Below are 21,989 nucleotides of genomic sequence, written 5' to 3'. Positions count from 1 at the left end.
AACACATTCCTTATAGACACAATGCTAGATGCTTGGTATTTGGTTTCAGCCTTGGTTGTTTTACAGAAGCAAGGTCATACTGAGAAATATTAGCCACATCATCACAGTTTGTGAGTAAATACAACAACTCTGTTCAAACAATGTCTTGTTCATGACGTTTTCATGAATTTGCAGACTCCCTTCTTTCTGGCGGTCACTGCCCTGAGCAGTGGACCCCATTTGCTCCTACTGAGGAGTTTCTCTTTCATTTCTTGAAAGACTGGGGGTCCGTCATGTTCTTCGGCCTCTGAGCTGATCTCCATCTTCTGCACTATAAGCTTTAGCAGGTTGTGTTGCTTTTCCACGGTCTCTGACATCTCCTTCATCCTGAGAAGATTCGCAGCACATGGTCAGGTTAGATGCCATGTTAAATTAAACGTAGATGAAAATGAGGATGTGAGGGATAGACTTAGTCTTTAATCACAACTTTCAAAACAGTTTTATGAAGTGTTTGTCTACTGAAAGCTTTTCTGCTTTGAAAGCTGAACAATCAATATGTTAAACAATAGTACATTTCACCGAACGCACTGTACTTACAGCCTGGATTTTATTCCTGTCAAGAATTAAACATGGCCCTGCCTAACGTATATTGTGTTTAATTCAGGAATTGATTAACTTAAATTTGGCTAACAAAGTTTTTTGTCAGGTTGGTGTTACCTGTATTTCTGTTTGGTTAGCTCCCGTTCCAGTGGAGTTAACTGGTAGATGGTAGGACTGAGACGGGTCCTGGACTTCCTCACCTCATTCCCACAGAAAAAACGTCTTTTCTGTTCACAAACACATTAAATCTGCCTTAACAAGTGATGGAAAGTTGTTTTTTAACCTAAAAAAAAAATCATCTTTTTTTTTTCAGAAAATACTTTATATAGCTTTGTGTTAGTAAAATACATGAAAAATATGTATTTACCATCTACCGCACAATTATCAAAGTTGGTTTGCCCTTTGAAACACGAACATTATCTTATTATTGTGTTGTGCTGTCAGACCTTTCCACTGAAGCATCTGTTTGGGAATTCTTTGACGATGACCTGGTCCACCCGTTTCATAAACCAATAGGGAAGCCTCTCCTCCAGATTAGTGTGAAGTTCAATCTGTGGAGTAGCATGACAACAAATCATTGTTTTTAGGGGGGAAAATGTATTCTTATTATTAGGACACAGTATTAGTGTGTTGGTGTTGAATTACCTGCATTGCAATCCTCTTTAAACAGGCATTTGTCTGAACCTCTGCTATGTCACCAACAGCCAAACCAATCTAAACTCAAAATACACGAGTTTGATATGTAATCTGGCATAGTGGACTTTTAAAATATATTTAATTCAGATCCTGTTTTCTTTAGGACTTACCAGCAGGTTCATGAGAAGAATAGGCACAAGCAACACAAACCAAACGAAGATTGACAATGTCAAAAGGGGGAAAGGAAGGTCTCCTTGCAGGAAGGGTTTCAAGAAATTGTCCTGGTAGTTGATTTCTCCTACCATCATGACAAAGGTCTGCAGCAGTGACAGGAACATCCTCCCGAAATGTTGCTGTAAAATTAATTCATATATTAAACTTAACCTATAAAACTAAACATTAAGACTAGTGTTCCAAAATGTCCACAAATTGTCATATTAATCTTTATTAAGTTTAATAATCATTTAGTAACACTCATATACACACCTGTTCGATCATCAAGGCATAGAATGCCAATGCAAATCCCAATATCAAGTAAAAGAACAGCAAAATAATGCTCAGCAGTGTCCGTGAGATCTCCCGAAACATTACCACATAAATACCAATCCGTTCAAACCTAAAGACATGAGAGATACAGATAAGTCATTGAAAATGGTATGAAATGCTTCTGCTCTGTGGATGTATTAGTCACTCTAGCAGGCCAATACCGCTGGAGATAGAGGAGGAGATTCATCCAGGAGGCCAGAGCTGCCAGTGCTCCAGCCTGCCAGTGCCAGGAACTCTTCACGGTCAGCAGTAGCGGCACCACGAACACCAGAGAACAGATCGCAGCGGCCCAGTCCATGTAGTTAGACAGATCCCGCAAATAATTCACCCGCTTGCAAAGGCAAGACACAGTTTAAACGATTAGGCTTACAGTACTTTAACTTGCAGATCTTTTCAAGCTCATAAAGTGGTGAGGCCGTCAGAGGAGTCAATTGAGAAGATGAGCGTCCTCAAAATTATATTGCACTTTTTGCATTATCATCATCGTTATTAGTATCATTATTACACTGTAGCCCAGGCGCATCGCTCTTCTCGTTACTCAACTGACCAATTAGAAGATTGCAACAGAAATTGAAAGAAACTTTCACATCTTGCCAAAATATTGATGAAATCTAGATTATTACGAATCTCAAAACACGTAAACTTGACAAAACACACGTCGACTAAACTTGAGTTATAACTTAATTTTACCATAATGATGGAGTTCTTCTATGCAAAGGGTTAGTAAATGTTAGATCAAATTAACGTTTAAATATTTATAATTGTGTAAATATTTATAAATGTACATTTATTGACCATTTATGTTGTGTTGGTGATCGGTGAGATTATAACGCGTTATTAGGCCTAATTAAGAACATCTTTGCACGGGATCATAATCAAATCAGTAAACATAATATAAAAATCCGATCGGTTCCAAGCAGTTATTGGTTTGATCAGTATCAACTATCAAACATTTCCCCAAGACCGTTCATTCATTCATTCATTTGCTTGCTTACTTATTTGACTACTTACAGGTAAGGCTGGAAATATAAAGTGCAGCGTATACAAACCTGTTGAGTTATTTGCAGGATCTCTTTCCCAACTGCATACATATTCATTGCAAGAACCAGGATCATACATGCTGTGATTATATAGGATTGCTGTATAGAAAGAGAAGTTGCGTCATAGTTTTTTTTCTTCTTTGTCTTTCTTGATGAATTGCTTTAGTACAGGGTTCCTCAAATCTTGCCTTGGAGGGCCTATGCCCTTCAGAGTTTAGCTCCAACCCTAATCAAACACACCTGAGCAAGCTCATCAAGGTCTTCAGGATCCCTAGAAAATCACAGGTAAGTCAGTTTGATCAGGGTTTGAGCTAAACTCTGCAGGGCAGTGGCCCTCCAGGACCGTACTGCTTTAGTATATTGTACCTTGTACAGGGACGTGCAGACCATGTTGACTGATGTGACATTTCTTGCAGTGACCAGTGTGGGCTTCAGATTCACAATGAGATATGTTAGAGGAAACACCCCCAGCGCATACACCGTCATATTGAGCAGATGTGCTTTGATCCCATAGGCATTCCTGTAGAACAAAAATGTTAATTAGCTCAGGATGCTGAGACATCAAAATTTAAGATTCACGTTTCAGCTGTATAACTCACCATTTCATCTCCAAATATTTCTTGCAGACCGGATGTGTCAGCAAACTGACCAGGTTAAAATTCACCATAGCCTGTAGCGGAGACACATTTTCTGAACGTGGCCATTCACAATTAACACAGCTATAACATAGTTTTTGTAAAGTACCAACATTTAGTGCACTGAGAGGTTTGTAGGTGTTGTCTTTTTCCATGCCTGTCTTTTTAAGGTTTTGCAGTGGATGCTGAAGCCACCTGAAATTGTACTCAATCTGGAGAACATACAAAGTGTTAGCTGAAGAGGTTGTTACTTTATGCATCTAGTACAAAAGGAAACTTACGTAGTAATTGGTGCTGTTAACATCTTCCTCTGATTCCTTTATGCAAGTGTCTAGAAGATGCTGGGGAAACATGCAATGCCCTGCTGGTTAGAGTGTTAAACCTTTAATTTAAGTGTCAGGCTTAAGCAGCAGTAAAAACTCACTTTAAAGGACTCTGGAAGAAACTCTATCATGTCCATGACAATGCAACGCTTTGATGAGTTTGGTTTGTACGTTGTCATCGCCTCTTCACATCTGTATTCAACAAAGATGAGATAAATGAAGAAACTGGGAAACACATTTCAAACATTTCTAGAAATTGGCCAAGCTGACCTGTCACTCTCGATCACAGTGTTGGTGACCTCCTTCCTCCCGTTATGTACGGCCTCATGCAAGAAAGAGGCATCATTCTTGTTGAGGATGATCTTGGCCCCTCTGTATAACAGCAGTCTTACTGTTGCCACATGACCTGCTCTAGCAGCCAGATGCAAAGCTGTGTTCTAAAAGAGATCAATATTTAGAGCACCACGATCGATAATTTTCTGTAAGTGTACAATTTGAAATCACTTTTTATTTTTAATATATTTTCAAATGTAATTAATTCCTGTGGTGGCAAAGCTTTAGAAATCATTCTAATGCAAAAGCATATATTTGAAATATACAGCCACATTTGATCAGTTTAATGCATCCTTGCTAAATAAAAGTGTTAATTTCTTAATATATTTCTTAATGTGACCAAGTTGTGTCAGAAATGTTTTAGCAAATTAGGCGAACTACCCCATCTCCATCAGTTTTGTTTAGAAGTTTGATGTTAGATGTCAGCAAAGTGTCCATGGTCTGTGTGTATCCTTCAGATGCAGCATGATGAAGGCATGACCATCCTCTATAGTCACTAAACATAAAGCATATAAATAAAGTATGCATGAAAATTTTACGTTGCTCAATAGCATCATACTGAAAGCGCCTAAAGCAGGGTTCCTGAATTTGATTTCACCAAAAGGTGAATTGTGCATGCACTTGTACCTGTGAAACAGCGCCCCCTTGCGTAGGAGAAGCTCGACTACTTTAACGTGACCTCCACGAGAGGCCAGATGCAGTGGGGTCAGTCCTTTCTCATCCCCCTCATTCAGCAGTCTGGTGTCAGTCACCATCTCCAAAAGCCTGTGGCATGTGTTGATCCTCCCATATCTCATCAGAAACAAACAAAAAATAATAACGCACAAAACTACAATATGTATTTGCAGCTTTCCTTCAGCCTGTTGAGAAGGCTGTTTTCTTATTGCCATTCTTGAATCTTCACAGTAACAGACTTACTCGGCCGCAAAATGAAGTGCAGATTTCTTCTGTTTGGACTTTTGGTCCAGCGAGACCTCTAATCCCAGCATGTTCTTCACAGACTCTGGTATTCCCAGTCTACATGCGTAATGGAGAGGAGTACAGCCCTCAGTATCCTCATCATTGAAAAGCTCTCTCACACTCTTGTGCTGTGGATAAACCAAAAGAGACTTCAATGAACTTCACACAGCCTCCTACCTCTTTTTAGTGGAACTGACAATAGAGGGCAGCAGTGACTTTAGTTTAGGATCTCTAAGGAAGCTGCGAGAATGAGTTATTCGGGGAAACATGGGCACAGTCTCTTAAAGCCCTGTACGTTTTACCTGCAGTACCTCTGTGGGCAGGTTTTTCAGACCCCTGGGCTGCAAGATGGCCAGATGCAAGAAGTTGCATCCAGATTTGTCTTTTTTCTTCAGATCAGCTCCTACAAACAAATAGATCAGTTTGTTAGTGTTATTTCTTTTTGTTATTTAGATAATTATAATAAATAAGACATTAATTATAAGACAGTGGTTCTTAACCAGAGGGCCTTAGCAAATGGGGGCCTCAAGATGACCTAAAATGTTTTTAACCTTGTGCCGTACTGAAAAGCCTTTATTTAATTTGGTGTTCCTGTTCAAAAATGACTGGTCTTTCATGTAAATCTCTCAGTATTCTATACGATCACCAAATCTTGGATTCAATCATTTTGTTAACTTGTTTTCTTTCAGTTAGCACAGATACCACAGAATTGATTCCAAAAGCAATTTTTAAAAGCCTGGCTATTTTTGACTGGGATCACAAGTGCAACAAAGTGGGGGGGAAAACCACCCCCACTTTTGTCTACAGTGGGGGCCCTTGGAATCAAAAAGGGAAAGGTGAGAACAACTGTTATAAGATGTAACATGATCAAAATGATTATAATAATTATTATAAATAATAATGAACTATTATTATTGATGTTCATTTATTAAGGTTACCATGGGAGAGGAGCAGATTGACAGTTCTCCATGCTCCGCAACTTGTTGCCAGAAGAAGTGGAGAATGGCCTTTGCAGTCAACAAAATCAAAGTCAGCACCCTGGAACAAATATTATCCGGCTTTACAGTAATTGTCAGAATATCACGTTTAATTTGACAAGCATGGTTATTTCACTTCCAAACAACTGCAGTTGCCATACCTGTGATATAAGGTATTCAGAGAGTTCAAAATGATCAAAAATTGCTGCTCTGCAAATGGAAAATAAATCAGGAGAGATTTCTCAGATATGTTGGTTTGTTTAGTCTCGTTTAGTCAGGTTTAGTAGGTAAAGTTTAAGTACTTATGTAGAGGTGTCTGGTTGGCCCCATCAGTGATGTTGATAAGGTCACATACTTTATGGTAAGCCGAGAGCATGACTTTAACAACCTCAATGGCACCTTGACTACATGCAAAGTGGAGAGCAGTGGATTTATCACACTGTAAAGAGAAAAAATATGTTACAAAAGTACCGGATTAGATTGTCTGCTGGTGTCTATTTTATGACAAAATCCTCCATTACCTGCTGCTGTTCAATTTTTGCTCCATATGCAATGCAGAGTTTAATTATGTCAAGATTTCCTCCACGTACAGCCAGGTGGAGTGGACTACTGCAAGATTTATCCACATAGTTTATATGGGTGTCAATAGACAGACCAACCTCTTCTCCTGTGTGTGAAAAATGAGAAACAAAAGACACTTGGTTTTTAGGCTCAAAGCACTAACATAATGTTTCAGACTCAGAATACACCGTTGGTTAGGTGATACAGAATCTCACCTTTCAGAAGAATGACCTCCATGGATTTCTTAGCTCCAGCAAAAGCAGCAGCATGAATCGGAAAATGACCTAGCTTGTTCTGGCGACAGAACTTTGCACCATGTTTGTACTGGAAGAGAGGCAATGATTATATGGCTATAATCATCAAAAAACAGAGAATATTTCAAACCATTCAAACCAACTTACCAGTATGACCAGAGCCTCATGGTTGTCCAAAGAAGCAGCTAAAATGACAGGGGTGTTTCTCAAGTCCCCTTCCAGGTTCACATCAGTTTGTTTATGTGAGACAAGTTGCTATTTAAAACCAAAAGTTTAATAATGTTATCTACATTGAGAGGTTAAATATATTGCTTCCAATGAAAAACACAACTATGGACAATAATACAATACTATATGATGCTGTGAGCAGGCTGACTCACCTCTAACACAAAATTTTTACCCATGCTGACTGCCATATGTAGCGGTGACTGTTGGCTGTTGTTTAGGATGTTAGGATCTGCTCCCAGAGTCAGAAGCACAGAGCAGCTTCCTGGCTGGTCCTTCTGCACAGCCCAATGAAGAGGTGTATTCTCTTCCTCATCCCTGGCATTGAGCTCTGCAGTGTTATTTTCGTTTAGTTTCTTTACAGCAATATTTCACATTCATATTTTGTCATTAATTCAAACTAAAATAAATGTCTAAAGGTGTGGTTCTATTACCTTGTTGTCCAGTGATCTGCACTATTAGTCTCATGATGCGAAAGTGTCCCATGGATGCAGCGTAGTGCATTGGGCTGGCACCGATGTTGTCGCGTATGTCCAGGTACCTGGTGTGCTTCTCCAGAGCGACTACATTTCCTTGCTTAGTCCACTGCGTTTAAAATTCAGTCATGAGGAACGTTAGACCACCTGCACAAGCTGTCATCTCACAGTACTATCAGACACGGGAAACTAGACACAACTGAAAGGCATGGCACAGAATTTTCTCTCTCTGAAAAGTTATACAATATTTTGTATTGCATTTTAGATACTATACCATTCAAAAGTTTGGGGTTAGTAAGTTTTTTTGAATGAATGAATAAATGAAATGAATCCTTTTATTTAGAAAGGACACATTAAATTGAACAAGAATCCTGTTTCCACAAAAATATTAAGCAGCACACCCGTTTTCAACATTGATAATAAGACATGTTTCTTGAGCAACAAAGCATATTAGAATGATTTCTGAAGGATCATGCGACACTGAAGACTGCAGTAATGGCTGCTAAAAAAAATCAGCTTTGCCATCAAAGGAATAAATTAAAAAAATATATTTCAAAATCTTTCTGATCCCAAACTTTTGAGTGGTAGTGTATATGTATGATTTCTGAATAAATGAGTGAATGTAGATAAGCAGAGTACCTCAAATACATTTGCAGATATCTGGTCGCTCTCGTCTCCATCCATTGCACTGTCGTATGACTGTTGTCTAGATTTTGACTCGGTTTTGGAGATGTGTGTAATTTCTGCACTTTCTTTAGTCATCCTGCAAGTAAGCTATTAAAAAACAAGGGAAAAACTGTCATTTATTGTTATGTCCCATAATATTAACCTTTCAAAAACACAAGTTGCAACAGATCAGAGCATCAGATAAACAACACACAAACAAAAGAAGAAGAACTTGAAGCGGCTGTTAATGAGGCCCATTCTTACCCATTTGGAATCCCATATATATTGGCTTGTGTGTGGCTTTTTTGCTATCGGTGAGGTTTTTATAGTATGGTTAGATGTGTCCTGGTTATCAGATTACACTGCTTCACTAAGAGAGAGAGAGCAATAGAGCCTTTACTATTTTTCTGATGCAGCCAGCTCATTCTTAATGAGACTTACGGGTGCACTTAGAAAAGAGCAAATACGTAAGTTTATGGATGCTGAGAATCAAGTTCCTCAAGCTATATTATGTTATGAGGTTTTATGTATGAAATGATATAATTGTGATTCTGTTTAATTCATGTTGATTATATTTTATTTACATCATCCATCTTTTTTTCCAGGTAATTCAATAAATAAAGCATTACTTGTGAGATTTGTAAATGTCAGTCAAGGATTTAGGAGTTAAAAGGTTACATATTACCATCAGAGTGGTCCATTTCAGGTCTACGATCATTTCCTGTGAGTACTACAGAGGCATAAACCCCTGGTTATGTTCATGGGTCATTACTGCTCATGAAGATCATTATTTGTGAGCAGTACGACTGAAGATATTGTTGTATCTCCATACAAAATATGACAAAAACTTGTTTTATACAAACATTTTATAAACCTAAGTAAAACTAAGTAGCATGTGGTTAAATCCATAATAGACTTACAGTCATTACAATAATGTCATTTGGAGCAGAACCATAAAATCATATGAGGATTATTTTTGTTGATAAAGCAAACAGCTCGTGTCTAATCTAATTATTAGCATGTGATGTTTAGTAACATGTAGATGTTTGCTTTATTTAGAGACACTCAAGATCTCTTGACTGCATATAGTCCAATACAGTTCGGTTCCTTTCCATTTTAAATTAAAAGGTATAATGTTTCAGTATCAAGTTACATGATAATTCTTGGTTTTATGATCTGATCTCTTTGTAAACATTTGCAGATGGGTGATAAGAAACAGAATAGGCTAGTTTTATTATTATTATTTTTTATCTAATAATCTAATGGTGAAAGACATACACTGTATAAAGTATCTTTGTAAATAATACCAAGATTATTGGAGTACATTTAACAATAAAATACAATTTCAGTCTTTCTATTTAAAATTTTCACATTCGGTTGAACGTTAATTGCTGTTTCTTTGTAATTATTTGTGAAATTTATTAGCCATATATCTGAGTGAAAAAAACGTTTTCTATACCAAATGTTTTTTTCAGTGTGTATATGATCCATAAAAACTAAAAAGAGTGGACTTGTATAGAGTGAACTTACATATGTCTGTCAGCATCACTATAATACAATTAACAGGATTCTGAACTTTAATTTACAGTAGCACATTTAACTATTTATTGTCTATAAAAAAATCATGCACAACTGTATATATATATATATAGGGGCTTTTGATTCCCTGCCATTATTTTCTGTTCATTATGTTCCTAATTTAAGAACATTTTGCACATACATCAAAACATAATTTCAATCAAAAATATTCAAGAATAAAATGCATATTGTGTTCGATGTTTACAGGGTCCAAGCCTGTGGAAAGTATTAAGTATCAAGACCACCATCCTGACACATGGCCTCCAGGTTTGAAGTTTAAGGGACTCTCACACACCAGCAGATTTGAGAATGGCTGAGGAAGTGCCATCGGAAGACAGACCTCTCAATGGGAGAAACTGCTGCCAGATACTATAGCTGGTATGGCTGACTTTAGGAAATTGGTTTAAAATAGCAGGACCGGTGGATAGCACAGAGGCTCTAATCATGGCAGGACAAGAACAAGCACTCAGCTCTAAATCAATAGGAACGGTCCTCCCGAGACAATCCAGCAACTAATAGCAGGATGCATGATACAGACAGGAACTGCATGCACTTCTGGCCCATCAGGATTTTACAGGCAAGCATCAGAAATCCCAAATCACAATAATTTGGGGATTTTAAATTAATTAAGCATAATTTTAATTTTAAATTAATTACATAAATTTAATGGAATTGTATGTATATACATATATATATAGTACCATATCACTATATATAATGTAATATACTACATATTTAATTTATATTTATATTTACATCATGTTTTTCATGCCGACTCATCTTGTTTTAACTAATTACAGGCTCTTTCTCTCTCTTCAGAGACTGGGTGGTATTCAGTTACTCTCCATAATCTCTGATTTTCTTTCAGAGTCTCAGTGATGTGAGAGCTTTGGGTGAAACCTCACCACCTCATGGGGCTTTACTGTTACAAGTACAGTATGTTTGTCTCTCTAGTTTGTCAGAATCACCCAAGACATTATGGTCCTTGAATCTTTTTTATTCCATTGGTGCATCACTGATGTACAGTTTGAGAGATGGAGGGACTGCGACCTCTCAGACCAGACAGACGGTGACCATCTGCCTGAAGGGCTTGTTCCAATGGCATTTCGTGGCACAATGTAGAAAGCATTCAACTGTTTCTGGTCTCTAATAGCTTTGTAGTTTGAGGCAAAAATAATGATATGTTTATTTTATATATACATTTTTTATTTAATATATTTTATTAAAAAAGAGTTACCCAGTTAAACTTCAAAAATAAAGCCCAAGTTGAAAAATGACCTCAGTATTACACTTTATGTGGCCTGTTTTTTGCTTGTTTTAGACAGAAGAAGTGTAAATCTAACCATAAAATGTAACAAAAAACACATCTAAATGAAATATAATCACTCATGATGTGCTATGCGGAGACTTCTGGAAACGTCCTTTTTTTCTGTTTCTGTTTTTTTTATACTTATAAATAATGTAATTATAAGGTGGCTTTTACATTATTTTGACTTATAAAGACAATTTTAACAATAATTTACTGTAAAACTGCATGCATTTTCTTAAGTAATATACAGAACTGTACATTGTATGATAATTCATCATTTTTACTTCCAAAAACCCTGTATTTTTCTATATTTACAAAGTCATTAGCTTAAAGAAATTGAAAGGTATTTCACACTTTGAATTGTATTTTAACATGAGACTTTAAATACTTTCTGCTTCTCTCTTAGTATGAATTCTCAAAACTTTGCACTTGACCTTCATTAGCTGTGAGTGTTTGGTTTGCAGGTCTAAAACCATATCCTCTGTGTTTTTAATGAATTTGCTGCTATAAGGAGTTTCGATAGGTCCAGGATCAGAGAGCATTAGGAGGGGGGGGGACAGAAAGAGACAGTTTCTCTGTTGACAAGGGGAACGGGCATGAATCCCAAAGGAACAACTGTCCCACTCAGTTAAAGTGTCCCAGAAGAATGCTGACAGGAAGTGTTGAGTACAGTGTAGTGGAGAGAGGGTGAAAGGGGTGAGAAAAAGTGCAGAGAGAAAGAAGGATCATATCCCCATCCAGTGGCCCATTGAAATACAGCACTTTCCCCCATGCTGTCTTATTACTACAACTAAGTGCCATAATAGAGGTCTTGTGTTTAACTCATTAAAGATCTGCAGAGAGGATTTCGATTTTGCCATGTCATTAGTTTTCGAAAGCTTTAGGTCAGTGTGAAAGTGCCTGCTTTTGAAGATCTGAATATTAAAATAATATAAAGATAGATAGATAGATAGATAGATAGATAGATAGATAGATAGATAGATAGATAGATAGATAGATAGATAGATAGATAGATAGATCCCATAGCGATCTAAATCTTCTAATCTTTTCAATGAAGTGATCCCTGATTAGGTTCTATTGGAGAATCTTAAATATCATCTTAAATACCACGCAAATGATATCAGGTTCCTTGATATGCTCTATATTAAGCCTTTTCCAAATGTGGACCATCGTGTTCCATTGTGTCATGTACCCACCTCATTTGAACTTGCTATAACAGAGAGCTAGAGATCAGTGACACCGACTCCTGTATGGGACGGAGGGATCTGATGTTGCTGCTATCCTTGGTGATGTACAGCTCAATCCAATTAGGCTTCACCTCCGGGCTGTGATGCAGCGCGCGGCGCGAACACTGCTCAGTCGATGCTCCGCTGAGCGCTACGCCTGACAGTCTTTTACACGCGCTGCTTTGCACTTTCAAAACACTATCATGGCTTCGTGGCGAGAATAATCAACGCGCGAGTTGTTTGTGAGATTGAGTCCATAATACAGAATGAAGAGGAACGACTGCCCTTTCAGCAGGGTTACCACTGACGCCTCACTTCCCTGAGCTGATGGAGGGGGAAATAAGAGGCTAATTGACTTCTTTTTGGTTGTAGAGGTAAAGGAACAAGAGGTGAACGGCGGGAAGGTAAGATTTCGAAAATTCTTTTATTCGCTTTAAAAGAGGTGGTTTGGATAGTTGTGCGTAAGATTGCACTGTTTGCATCAGGCACAGTCAACTCCACGGACGGGCATGCACTACAGTTCTGCTATTTAGACTTCACTCTCAGAAATAAAGGCTCCTGACACAAACGAAAAAGAATGCAGTTTATTTGACAATAACTTTTTTATGTCATGCAATTTCACCTCGAGAGGTTTTTACAGCAAAAGTGGTTCTTGATCATCTAAGAACCGCTGAATAACCTTTGTGTAGAAGAGAGTATGATCAGCTGTCCTGAAACAGGTGCATTGGAAAGTACAGCCTCTTCCTTCCTGATTAAGGATTAGTCTGTGATGATGAATGTACCTGAACAGCTTGAAATGCAACGTTTGTAAGGGAGAACTTTTCAAGCGACAGCTGAAAACTCATCTCTTTCGAAGCTACTTGACTTCATCATAAAAAAAAACTCTCTCTTTATTTATTCCTTCTCTTTCTAGCTTGTACTTATTGAACAATGTCTAAGAACTTGGTATTACAACCTATTCTTGTGTCTGTTTGCCTCTTTAAGAAGAATCGCTTTATGTATCCCCCAATTGTAAGTCGCTTTGGATAAAAGCGTCTGCTAAATGACTAAATGTAAATGTAAATGTAAAACTTGAAAAAAAAATTGATACGAAGACTGAATTGTTTCTAATCATTTATTTAGTGAGACTCATCTTTTTAGCTGTGTAACAAACTTGTATCACGTCAGTATTTTTCTGTTTCTCTTGAGCATAGATCTCGTGCACCTTACTGAGTTGATTTTTCCCTCAGTAATTAGAGTTTACAGAGCGAGTTGGTAATAGGGTACACCAACTTAACTTTGTGGGGATAAAGCATAAAGCTGTGGATATATTATGTGACAGTGTTGAAGTCATGCAAACTACGGGACATTATAGTTTTGATACATCGCAGTGCTGCAGCATTATGAAATGTTGGCCTATATAGTTTCCTCTCTGGTTGGGAGTTTTAAATAGCCGGCTGTAACGACGTCTTTTAAGAGCAGGAAATAGAAGCCAGCTAAATAGTCCTACCGGGATTTATCATCAAGACATTCTTAAATACTCAATCGCATTATCTTCTGTCCTCAGAGCCAAAAGTATAGCCTACTTGACATCCAAATGCTACACAAGAACATTTCAATTGTCATTGTTGAATTTTCGAGATGATTAAAAAAGAGAAATAGCATCTATGTGCTAAGTTCTGAAATGTAATTTTTGTTTGCAAACTTGCAAACAAATGTTGGGGGGGGAAACATTTATTACACATTAACTTACTAGCAATGTCAAGGTAATGTCAAATGGAATAATAATAACAATATAAGGATATTTTCAAGATTTGTATTTATTTTTTATGTATTTTGTTGTTGTTGTTTTTACAAATATCATTACAAATTTTTAAATATCAAGAAGTTTTCTTAAAGTTACTCCAAAACAAGCCTCTACATAAAAATGTCAGAATATGTCAAAGTAAAATGAAAAAAAAAAAGATACATCGCAGTGCTGCAGCATTATGAAATGTTGGCCTATATAGTTTCCTCTCTGGTTGGGAGTTTTAAATAGCCGGCTGTAACGACGTCTTTTAAGAGCAGGAAATAGAAGCCAGCTAAATAGTCCTACCGGGATTTATCATCAAGACATTCTTAAATACTCAATCGCATTATCTTCTGTCCTCAGAGCCAAAAGTATAGCCTACTTGACATCCAAATGCTACACAAGAACATTTCAATTGTCATTGTTGAATTTTCGAGATGATTAAAAAAGAGAAATAGCATCTATGTGCTAAGTTCTGAAATGTAATTTTTGTTTGCAAACTTGCAAACAAATGTTGGGGGGGGGAACATTTATTACACATTAACTTACTAGCAATGTCAAGGTAATGTCAAATGGAATAATAATAACAATATAAGGATATTTTCAAGATTTGTATTTCTTTTTTATGTATTTTGTTGTTGTTGTTTTTACAAATATCATTACAAATTTTTAAATATCAAGAAGTTTTCTTAAAGTTACTCCAAAACAAGCCTCTACATAAAAATGTCAGAATATGTCAAAGTAAAATGAAAAAAAAAACAACTTAATGACCTTGACACACACAGTTTTTCTTGTCACATGACAACAAAATGGCCCCATAGTTATGCCACAAGAACTTTGATTTATTAAATAAAACGTTTACAAATATTTATAATATTTTAAAACAAAATTGTTTCAGGACTTGTTTTTACTCTTTTTTTTATTATCTCTGGACAGTTACACCACCTAGATGCATTTTTCTTGAAGCCCCACAAATATATAACACTTTTTATTTCTAAGCTGAAAACATGCTTACACAGCAGAGCTAAAGTCATATTCTGCATGAATTCATTGACCCCAATTACAGTAGAACTACTAAAGTCCAGGGCCCTTGTTAAGATTCCTCCTTTCATAATCCTCTACTTTCTAAAAACTGTGTGCTTTGGAGACTAGTTTTAGCCTGCAAAGTTTGTTGGTTCATTAATTTTTTAGAGCATAAAATAGGGTCATTATAGTGTTGGAGATCTGAATGCATTGAATTCCATACAATGATATTTTTATTATATTAATGGCTTTATTTAGAAATCCACATTCATTTTTTTCTAATCATATGCCTATGTATTATTCCAAATATTATTGCAGTAATTTTTATGTTACATGATAAGGTGTCCTGAAATGTCTTTGCTTTCCAGGTGCTACCATGGAGGGCCTTGTCTGAGGTGGATTCATCATTTTACTCCTAATTGACATCTGAATTAGCTTAACATTTGAGTAGTAGCAATCATGACTGAAAGGGTAACCTTCGGGGCTCAGAGGGTCTCACGGCCACAGGGCTCACTCCCGCCAGAACCCATCGACATTATCCGGACAAAAGCCAGATCCAGAAGAGTCCGGATCAATGTGGGTGGGCTGGTCCATGAGGTGCTATGGAGAACCCTGGACCGACTGCCGCGAACCCGTCTGGGGAAACTCAGAGACTGCAACACCCATGAAACCTTAATGGAGATCTGCGACGACTACAGTCTAAATGATAATGAGTATTTCTTTGACAGGCACCCAGGTGCCTTTTCCTCCATTTTAAACTTTTACCGGACTGGCAAGCTACACATGATGGAAGAGATGTGCGCTCTGTCTTTTGGTCAGGAGCTTGACTACTGGGGCATTGATGAGATCTATCTGGAGTCGTGTTGCCAGGCACGGTACCATCAGAAGAAGGAGCAGATGAATGAAGAGCTGAGGAGAGAGGCTGAAACTCTCAGGGAGAAGGAAGGAGATCAGGTGGACACGGGCTGCTGTCCAGACAAAAGGCAGAAGCTCTGGGATTTGCTGGAGAAACCAAGCTCTTCTGTAGCTGCCAAGGTAGGGCAACCACATGGCCCACACATATATATACTAATTATCTAATTATTGGCCACACTAATTATTAATTTAGGACATTTCCACTTAGGATGTTCCATTTGAGCATCTGAGAGAACATTAGATCAACAAAGCAGCACTATTTAAAAAAATACAGAAGAGGGTTAGCCCAAATATTCCGTTTGAAATTAATTATTAATTCGCCTTACAATGACTAGGGGCAAATTCAAGGGTAAAGTTTGGACTGCAAAATTCTGAGACTGACGCCAACAGTGATATGATGATATATGAAACCCAAAGAAGAATTTATAAATACACACATATCCCATATGCATTTCCCCGGCTATCGTGACTGACATATTAGCCTAGGCTTTTATGCCACAAAAGAAGAGGCATATTTTTTGTGGTATATAGCTTGCTGGAGGGAAGATTTATGGTCCTGCATGTGAGTGTGAAACTATTTTGGCTGTATTTTCCATTCGAGATTTTTGCTATTGCTCTTTATTTTGCAGATGCAGTGAGATTCTGCATGGATGACTGATATGCGCACGCGTACTTAATTAAGAATGAGTCAATAAAACAAAGACACCATCTTGGTCTGTTAAATGTAAAGATGGTGCTTTAAATAGCTCTCATTGCAGATTTAAGTAAGTTTTGACTAATTATATTTTCTTACACATTAGTAGAAGGTTGTTGAGAATATTAAAATGCTTTTTCACAGCTGCTCAGGAGCTTTGTCTGCACTCACTGCCCAGTCCCAATACACAGATCGCCTACTTCCCAGAATACAGACAGGGAAAGCAGTCAGAAGAGCCATTAGTGAAATGTTTTAATGTACACAATTTTTTTTTCTTGCCCTTTGGCTCTCGAGAAAAGAGACTTTCCAAGGGATAAATAAAAGCATTTAAAATAAACTAGGTTTGATAAAACTCACTATAATCGTGAACAAAATTGCATTTTGCATTGTAATAATAGTAACGATGTCAGAATTTTAATTATGATAACTAGCATTCTCATTAAGTTGATCATGTGTCAATTGATTATAGATTATATTTTAACTTTTTTATATTTTTTACATTTTAAATATATATTAACTCTGATGCCATACAAAATGTAATATTCAACATTTGGAGCAGAATTGGTTCTGCCACACTGAACTCAGTTTAACTGAAAGTTTTGAGGAGAGAAAGGACAGATGGTAATACTCATAAACATTCCCACTAGCTGGCTCAATGAACTCTAAGAATCAAATTCAACTTCATCCACATGTTTTCTTGGGCATATTTGTCAACAACTGTTTCCTGAGCAGAAAGGACAAGGTACAGCTTCTCACTCTGATTCATTGTGTTTAACAGATTTACGTTAGCATTATGTGTGGTAGTGGGACTGGGCAGGTGGACTGGCACATTCTGCACTCAGAGAGGAAGATGAAGGTTGAGTCACTGCCACTATGATTTGTTGCCAGTCAATCGTTTGAGTGAGTCAGCACAAACACACAGCATCCATTCAGCCTACACCTATCGGCTATAATGTCTGCTCTGACAGGCCAGAAGCAGCTTTGTATTAACCGAAACCACCTTCAACTTAGTTCAGTTTATCATATCAGCGCTGTTCACTGGAGGGAGGTTTGAGATGGAAGAAAACTGGCAGGATTGCATCAAGCCTATTTAGATGGTAAGGTTGACGTGTGCTCACAATGTATAACTGTATATTAAATTACAAAGCAGTTCCCTTCAGTAAACCCCACTTTACTGTCTGGTAATAAATGTAACTCCGAATTTTTGCATGCTTGATCTGGGTTTTAGGGAGGACAGAGCAAATCTCTTTACATTGCAGGGGTCCAGTCATAAATAATCGCATATGAGCTGCAAGATTAATGGCCAATGGTTCCTAACCTTGACCTCCACCTTCACTTCCGTGGGTTCAATGGTTTGGTTATTGGACACTGCCTTTTAAGCAGGAAATGACTGTGGGTTACTGAGGAGGTATTTCCCAATGCAAGTTGATGGCATATTGCGGCAGAATATTGCCAGTAATATTTTACTTTGATGCATGAGAAGTTTCAGTACATTCCCATTATATATATTTACAGCCAACAGACAAAATATTTTTTTATTATATAGTATAATATATATAAAAACATATAGTACATAAAAATATAGTCTAACTGCACAGTTTTAGTTTAAAAATGTCAAAATATAGTACAAAATGTACTTTGAGGCGCAAGAAAATGTCCAATTGTAAAATATGTTTGGGGTAAATTCAAAATGTAATTATTAAATATGTTTTAGGCAAACATATATTGTTTAAAAAAAGCCAAAAATGAAGAAAAATTAGTAGCTAAAGCTAAAAACAAAATGTATATAATTATATTATAACACATTACCAATATACTAAATATATTTAATGTATGAAAATATATACTTTTGCTTAATGGATGGTCTTCTCAGCAGTGCGGAGTTCATTAAATTATTGTATAATAATAATAGAATTTATAATAATATATATAATATAAAATTTAATATAATATAAATTATTACCAGACAATGTGTTTATCCTTTTAAGTACTAGCAAATAAGCTTTTAAGTTTTCTTTCGTGCTATAAAAGGGAAGATAAATTTGCAACTGGACAGTTGCTGGGTTGTTGAAAAGATAAAGCGAACAGTGCCTAGTTTAGCGGTCAGCATATACTGCTCTGTGAGGCAATGGAGACTTAATCACCTTTGGTGATTTACCTAGTCTGCTCCTACAAATAGACTGCTGAGGGCCCTGGCTTGTCTGGCTTATGGCTACAGTGTGTAATGTGGTCACGTGTTTCACCAGAGCAGTTAATCAATTAGTGAAGGCAGTTTTCCACCCTGCGGAAGTTATTAAGTGCGGCATGGGACGTTGAGTTTTTCCGCATTGTTTCCGCTGTTTCAAAATGCCAAGAAGAGCATTGTGAATCACCTGGGTAGATAACCTTATTTAATGAACATTTTAACCAGCCATTTTCTTGTCTTAAAGAAAAAAAAATTGTGGCGTCTCCATGTTTTGATGTGCTGGCTGAGGAGTGAGGTATCTGATGTATTTGGGTTTTTCCTTCTTGTTTAACTGTCCAGTTTCCCATTGACTCTGCTTATCTCAGAGGACTTGTGTGGTGTACGTCCTTTCAAAAGGTCAGAGGACTCTAACCCTTTCCATCACATGGCCAGGCCGAGCTCCTTCTAAGAGCTTGTCTGTCACATCACCTTCATTTGTGCTGTAAACATCTTGAGCCTTGCAAATGCAATGCAAAGAGATATCATATATCAAAGTAAGCAATGCAAAGAGATATCATGATACAGAATAAGAATGGATGAAGGTAATTAGTACCTCAGGAACTGATTTTGGTTGAATTTGTACTGTCTTCCTCTCATGGTCCTCTCGTTTTAGATGTTTTGATCATTTCATTTGGCATTCAAACCAATATTTTCTAGTCTTGGCTAAAAAGAAAAAAAAATTGTGCTACTGAAAATATGAAATTAAGTGACTTAGATCAGCCTTTTACAAAGTAAATATGTCTATTCTTCTCCATGAGGCCCAAAGAGATCCTGTGGAGCATCTCTCTTTTGAGTGACACTTTTATATGCATGACTAACTATGACTAAAATGCTTAAATAAATACATTTAAGATATAAGATATTCTAAAATGCAAATATATTAAATCAAAACTTCACATAAAATACAGTAAAAATATTAACTAAACACATTTTTTAAGATTAGTACATTTATTTAATAATATGATTTTTTTTAATTCATAAAGCAGTTAAAATAATGCATGATATATAGTGTATATATATATATATATATATATATATATATATATTCATATAAATTGCAATTTAAAAATAAATCTCAAATATATTTTTACTGAAGACTTTTATAGCATTTTTATGAATCTCGAAAAACTATAAGAGCTTTACTTGATATTGAGAGACATCTTGTCAGGTATCATAATCTGTAAAGAGGTGTTCACTGCAGATTGTTTTGATGAGATCACTGTTCCTCTGAAATGTCTGTGGTGTGAATAATTTATGTGTATTTACAGTAATTGATCATGACATGATAGTCTGTGCTCTAAGCTCTGTGGACAGATCGGAAATTCTCTGCACCAAGTGCATGGATGGGGAAACAGGGAGAAAGGGAAAAAGAAGGAAAAGCTCTTTGCCTGTGGGAGGTTCTGTTACTACATAAAGAGGCCTGGGTTCTGGCTGAGGAGGTACCCGGTGAATTCCCCTCTCAGCCATCACTTCAAGAGCCATGGAGGTCAACAGACAAAGTAAATGTGAAGATGAGTAAAGGTTACATCCATTTCTCTTTTAAGAGTCTGTTAGATCCTATTAACTATAATGAGATTGCATTAATCATTTTAAAACAATTCACCCTTTGTCTACTTCAGTAAAGGCATCATTTCTCAATGTACTTTCAGAGTGAGGATGGTAAATCGATCTCCTTTTATGTTTATTATGAACTAAGCAGAACTATTTTCATGTGAATAATGTGCTGTAAGAAGACATGAATGTTTAATGTGGTATATGCTTTCAATTTAATTTTATTATATTTTAAATTAGTTAATGGTATTAATTACATTTACAATTACAACTGTTTTTCAAAACAATGGAGCACTTCATCTTAAAATATATTATTAAAAATACAATTTATATACAGTATATATATACATAACAAGTCTATATACTGTATGTTCATAGATTTTGACAAAATCAGGAAAAAAATGGCAAAATATTTTTCCAGTTATTAAATTCATGTGAGAGTTCAGACGAAGTTTAAAACTATGAAATTCAAAGTTGAGATATCCTCAAATGAGAACAGACATCTCTGAATTGAAAGTAATTGTCACGTTATGTAATCCAGTGCTTTGAAAGGGAAGGGCTGAGCTTGTGACCCAAAGGGAGCAAACTACTGTACATAGGCCCAACGTGGGCATTGAACAGTGGAACAAGTCCTTTAGCCTCTCTGCCGACTCAGAGGAGTTTCCATCCTCCACAATGTCACACAATTATGTAGTTAAGCCTGAGAAACCTAAAGGGATTTATCTTTAATCGGAGTAATGAACAAACAAAGTAGCTACAGTTCCACCTTTCATTCAACTCTGATGGATAAAAGCCCACTTATTGGACGTCTGCTACAAGTTATAGACATGATCTGATCCTGTAATTGAAGCTTCATTGAGGGTTAAAGCTAATTACTAATCTATCGTGACCTACAATCAATAACTAAGCCTGAGTCCATCAGTAGTGTGTCTAGCATTTTTGTAGCATGTATGACCTTAAAGGGGTCATATGATGCGATTTCAATTTTCCCTTTCTCTTTGGAGTGTTACAAACTCTTGGTGCATAAAGAAGATCTGTAAAGTTGCAAAGACTAAAGCCTCAAATCCAAAGAGATATTCTTTATAAAAGTTAAGAGTCAACCACGCCTACCTAAAACGGCTCGTTCTAACACGCCCCCACATGTCTACGTCACGATGTGGGAAGATTTGCATAATGTCGCCAAAATGTTCACGCAAAGAAAGAAGACGTAACTTTTATTCTCGCTATTGCCGCCGCTGCTATGTTGTGGAGTCGCTGTGTGTTTCTTTGTGAAAGCGAAACTACTTTGTTTGGTCTTCCAAAAGAGGACACGACTAGAAATCAGTGGTTAAGTTGTATTTACAACACTGTTCCAGAACAGTTCAACCCAAATATTCAGATGTGTGCTGCGCATTTTATGGAGGATGGATAAGGACTGTTTCCTGAAACAGTAGCCTAATGCATCTGTGGCACAAAGGCTGTTTCTATACAGTTGGGCAGTTCCAACTTTG

The 21,989-nt window shown here is 36.8% G+C and overlaps 2 protein-coding genes across 2 annotated transcripts in view; one reads left to right on the top strand and one right to left on the bottom strand.

The window, feature by feature from the left end:
• Positions 1 to 47: 47 nt before the first annotated feature.
• Positions 48 to 12,340, bottom strand: trpa1a (transient receptor potential cation channel, subfamily A, member 1a). The gene is made up of 28 exons (XM_016232069.1): positions 12,295 to 12,340; positions 8,185 to 8,319; positions 7,504 to 7,654; positions 7,225 to 7,400; positions 6,992 to 7,099; positions 6,806 to 6,914; positions 6,551 to 6,696; positions 6,332 to 6,468; positions 6,191 to 6,239; positions 5,991 to 6,090; positions 5,355 to 5,455; positions 5,011 to 5,180; positions 4,720 to 4,884; positions 4,474 to 4,588; positions 4,030 to 4,196; positions 3,861 to 3,951; positions 3,718 to 3,777; positions 3,550 to 3,648; positions 3,401 to 3,471; positions 3,168 to 3,321; positions 2,811 to 2,900; positions 1,923 to 2,092; positions 1,702 to 1,831; positions 1,386 to 1,568; positions 1,225 to 1,293; positions 1,026 to 1,130; positions 697 to 806; positions 48 to 366 (listed from the first exon to the last, which is right to left on the bottom strand). Exons 2-28 carry the CDS (start codon positions 8,305 to 8,307, stop codon positions 150 to 152), a joined length of 3,366 nt encoding a protein of 1,121 aa, XP_016087555.1. The 5' UTR covers positions 8,308 to 8,319; positions 12,295 to 12,340; the 3' UTR covers positions 48 to 149.
• A 71-nt stretch (positions 12,341 to 12,411) lies between these two features.
• LOC107550713 (potassium voltage-gated channel subfamily B member 2-like) overlaps positions 12,412 to 21,989 on the top strand; it is a 25,104-nt gene continuing 15,526 nt past the window's right edge. The window contains exons 1-2 of the mRNA XM_016232070.1: positions 12,412 to 12,728; positions 15,484 to 16,150. Of these exons, the coding sequence (XP_016087556.1) occupies positions 15,575 to 16,150 (576 nt within the window). The 5' untranslated portion in view covers positions 12,412 to 12,728; positions 15,484 to 15,574. The remainder of the gene's footprint in view (positions 12,729 to 15,483; positions 16,151 to 21,989) is intronic.

This window comes from Sinocyclocheilus grahami, unplaced genomic scaffold, assembly GCF_001515645.1.
Source record: "Sinocyclocheilus grahami isolate Dianchi unplaced genomic scaffold, SAMN03320097.WGS_v1.1 scaffold406.1, whole genome shotgun sequence".
Classification (NCBI taxonomy): Eukaryota; Metazoa; Chordata; class Actinopteri; order Cypriniformes; family Cyprinidae; genus Sinocyclocheilus; species Sinocyclocheilus grahami.
This window is presented reverse-complemented; position numbering and strand designations above follow the sequence as displayed.

What these genes read in the sequence shown, in the direction of transcription:
- trpa1a (XM_016232069.1), bottom strand. Translation starts at nt 8,307, where the DNA reads ATGACTAAAGAAAGTGCAGAAATTACACACATCTCCAAAACCGAGTCA. An exon ending in GGAGGTCATTCTTCTGAAAG is followed by an intron (nt 6,697 to 6,805) that starts GTGAGATTCTGT and finishes TTTCACACACAG; the next exon opens with GAGAAGAGGTTGGTCTGTCT. An exon ending in ACAAAACTGATGGAGATGGG is followed by an intron (nt 4,197 to 4,473) that starts GTAGTTCGCCTA and finishes GATCTCTTTTAG; the next exon opens with AACACAGCTTTGCATCTGGC.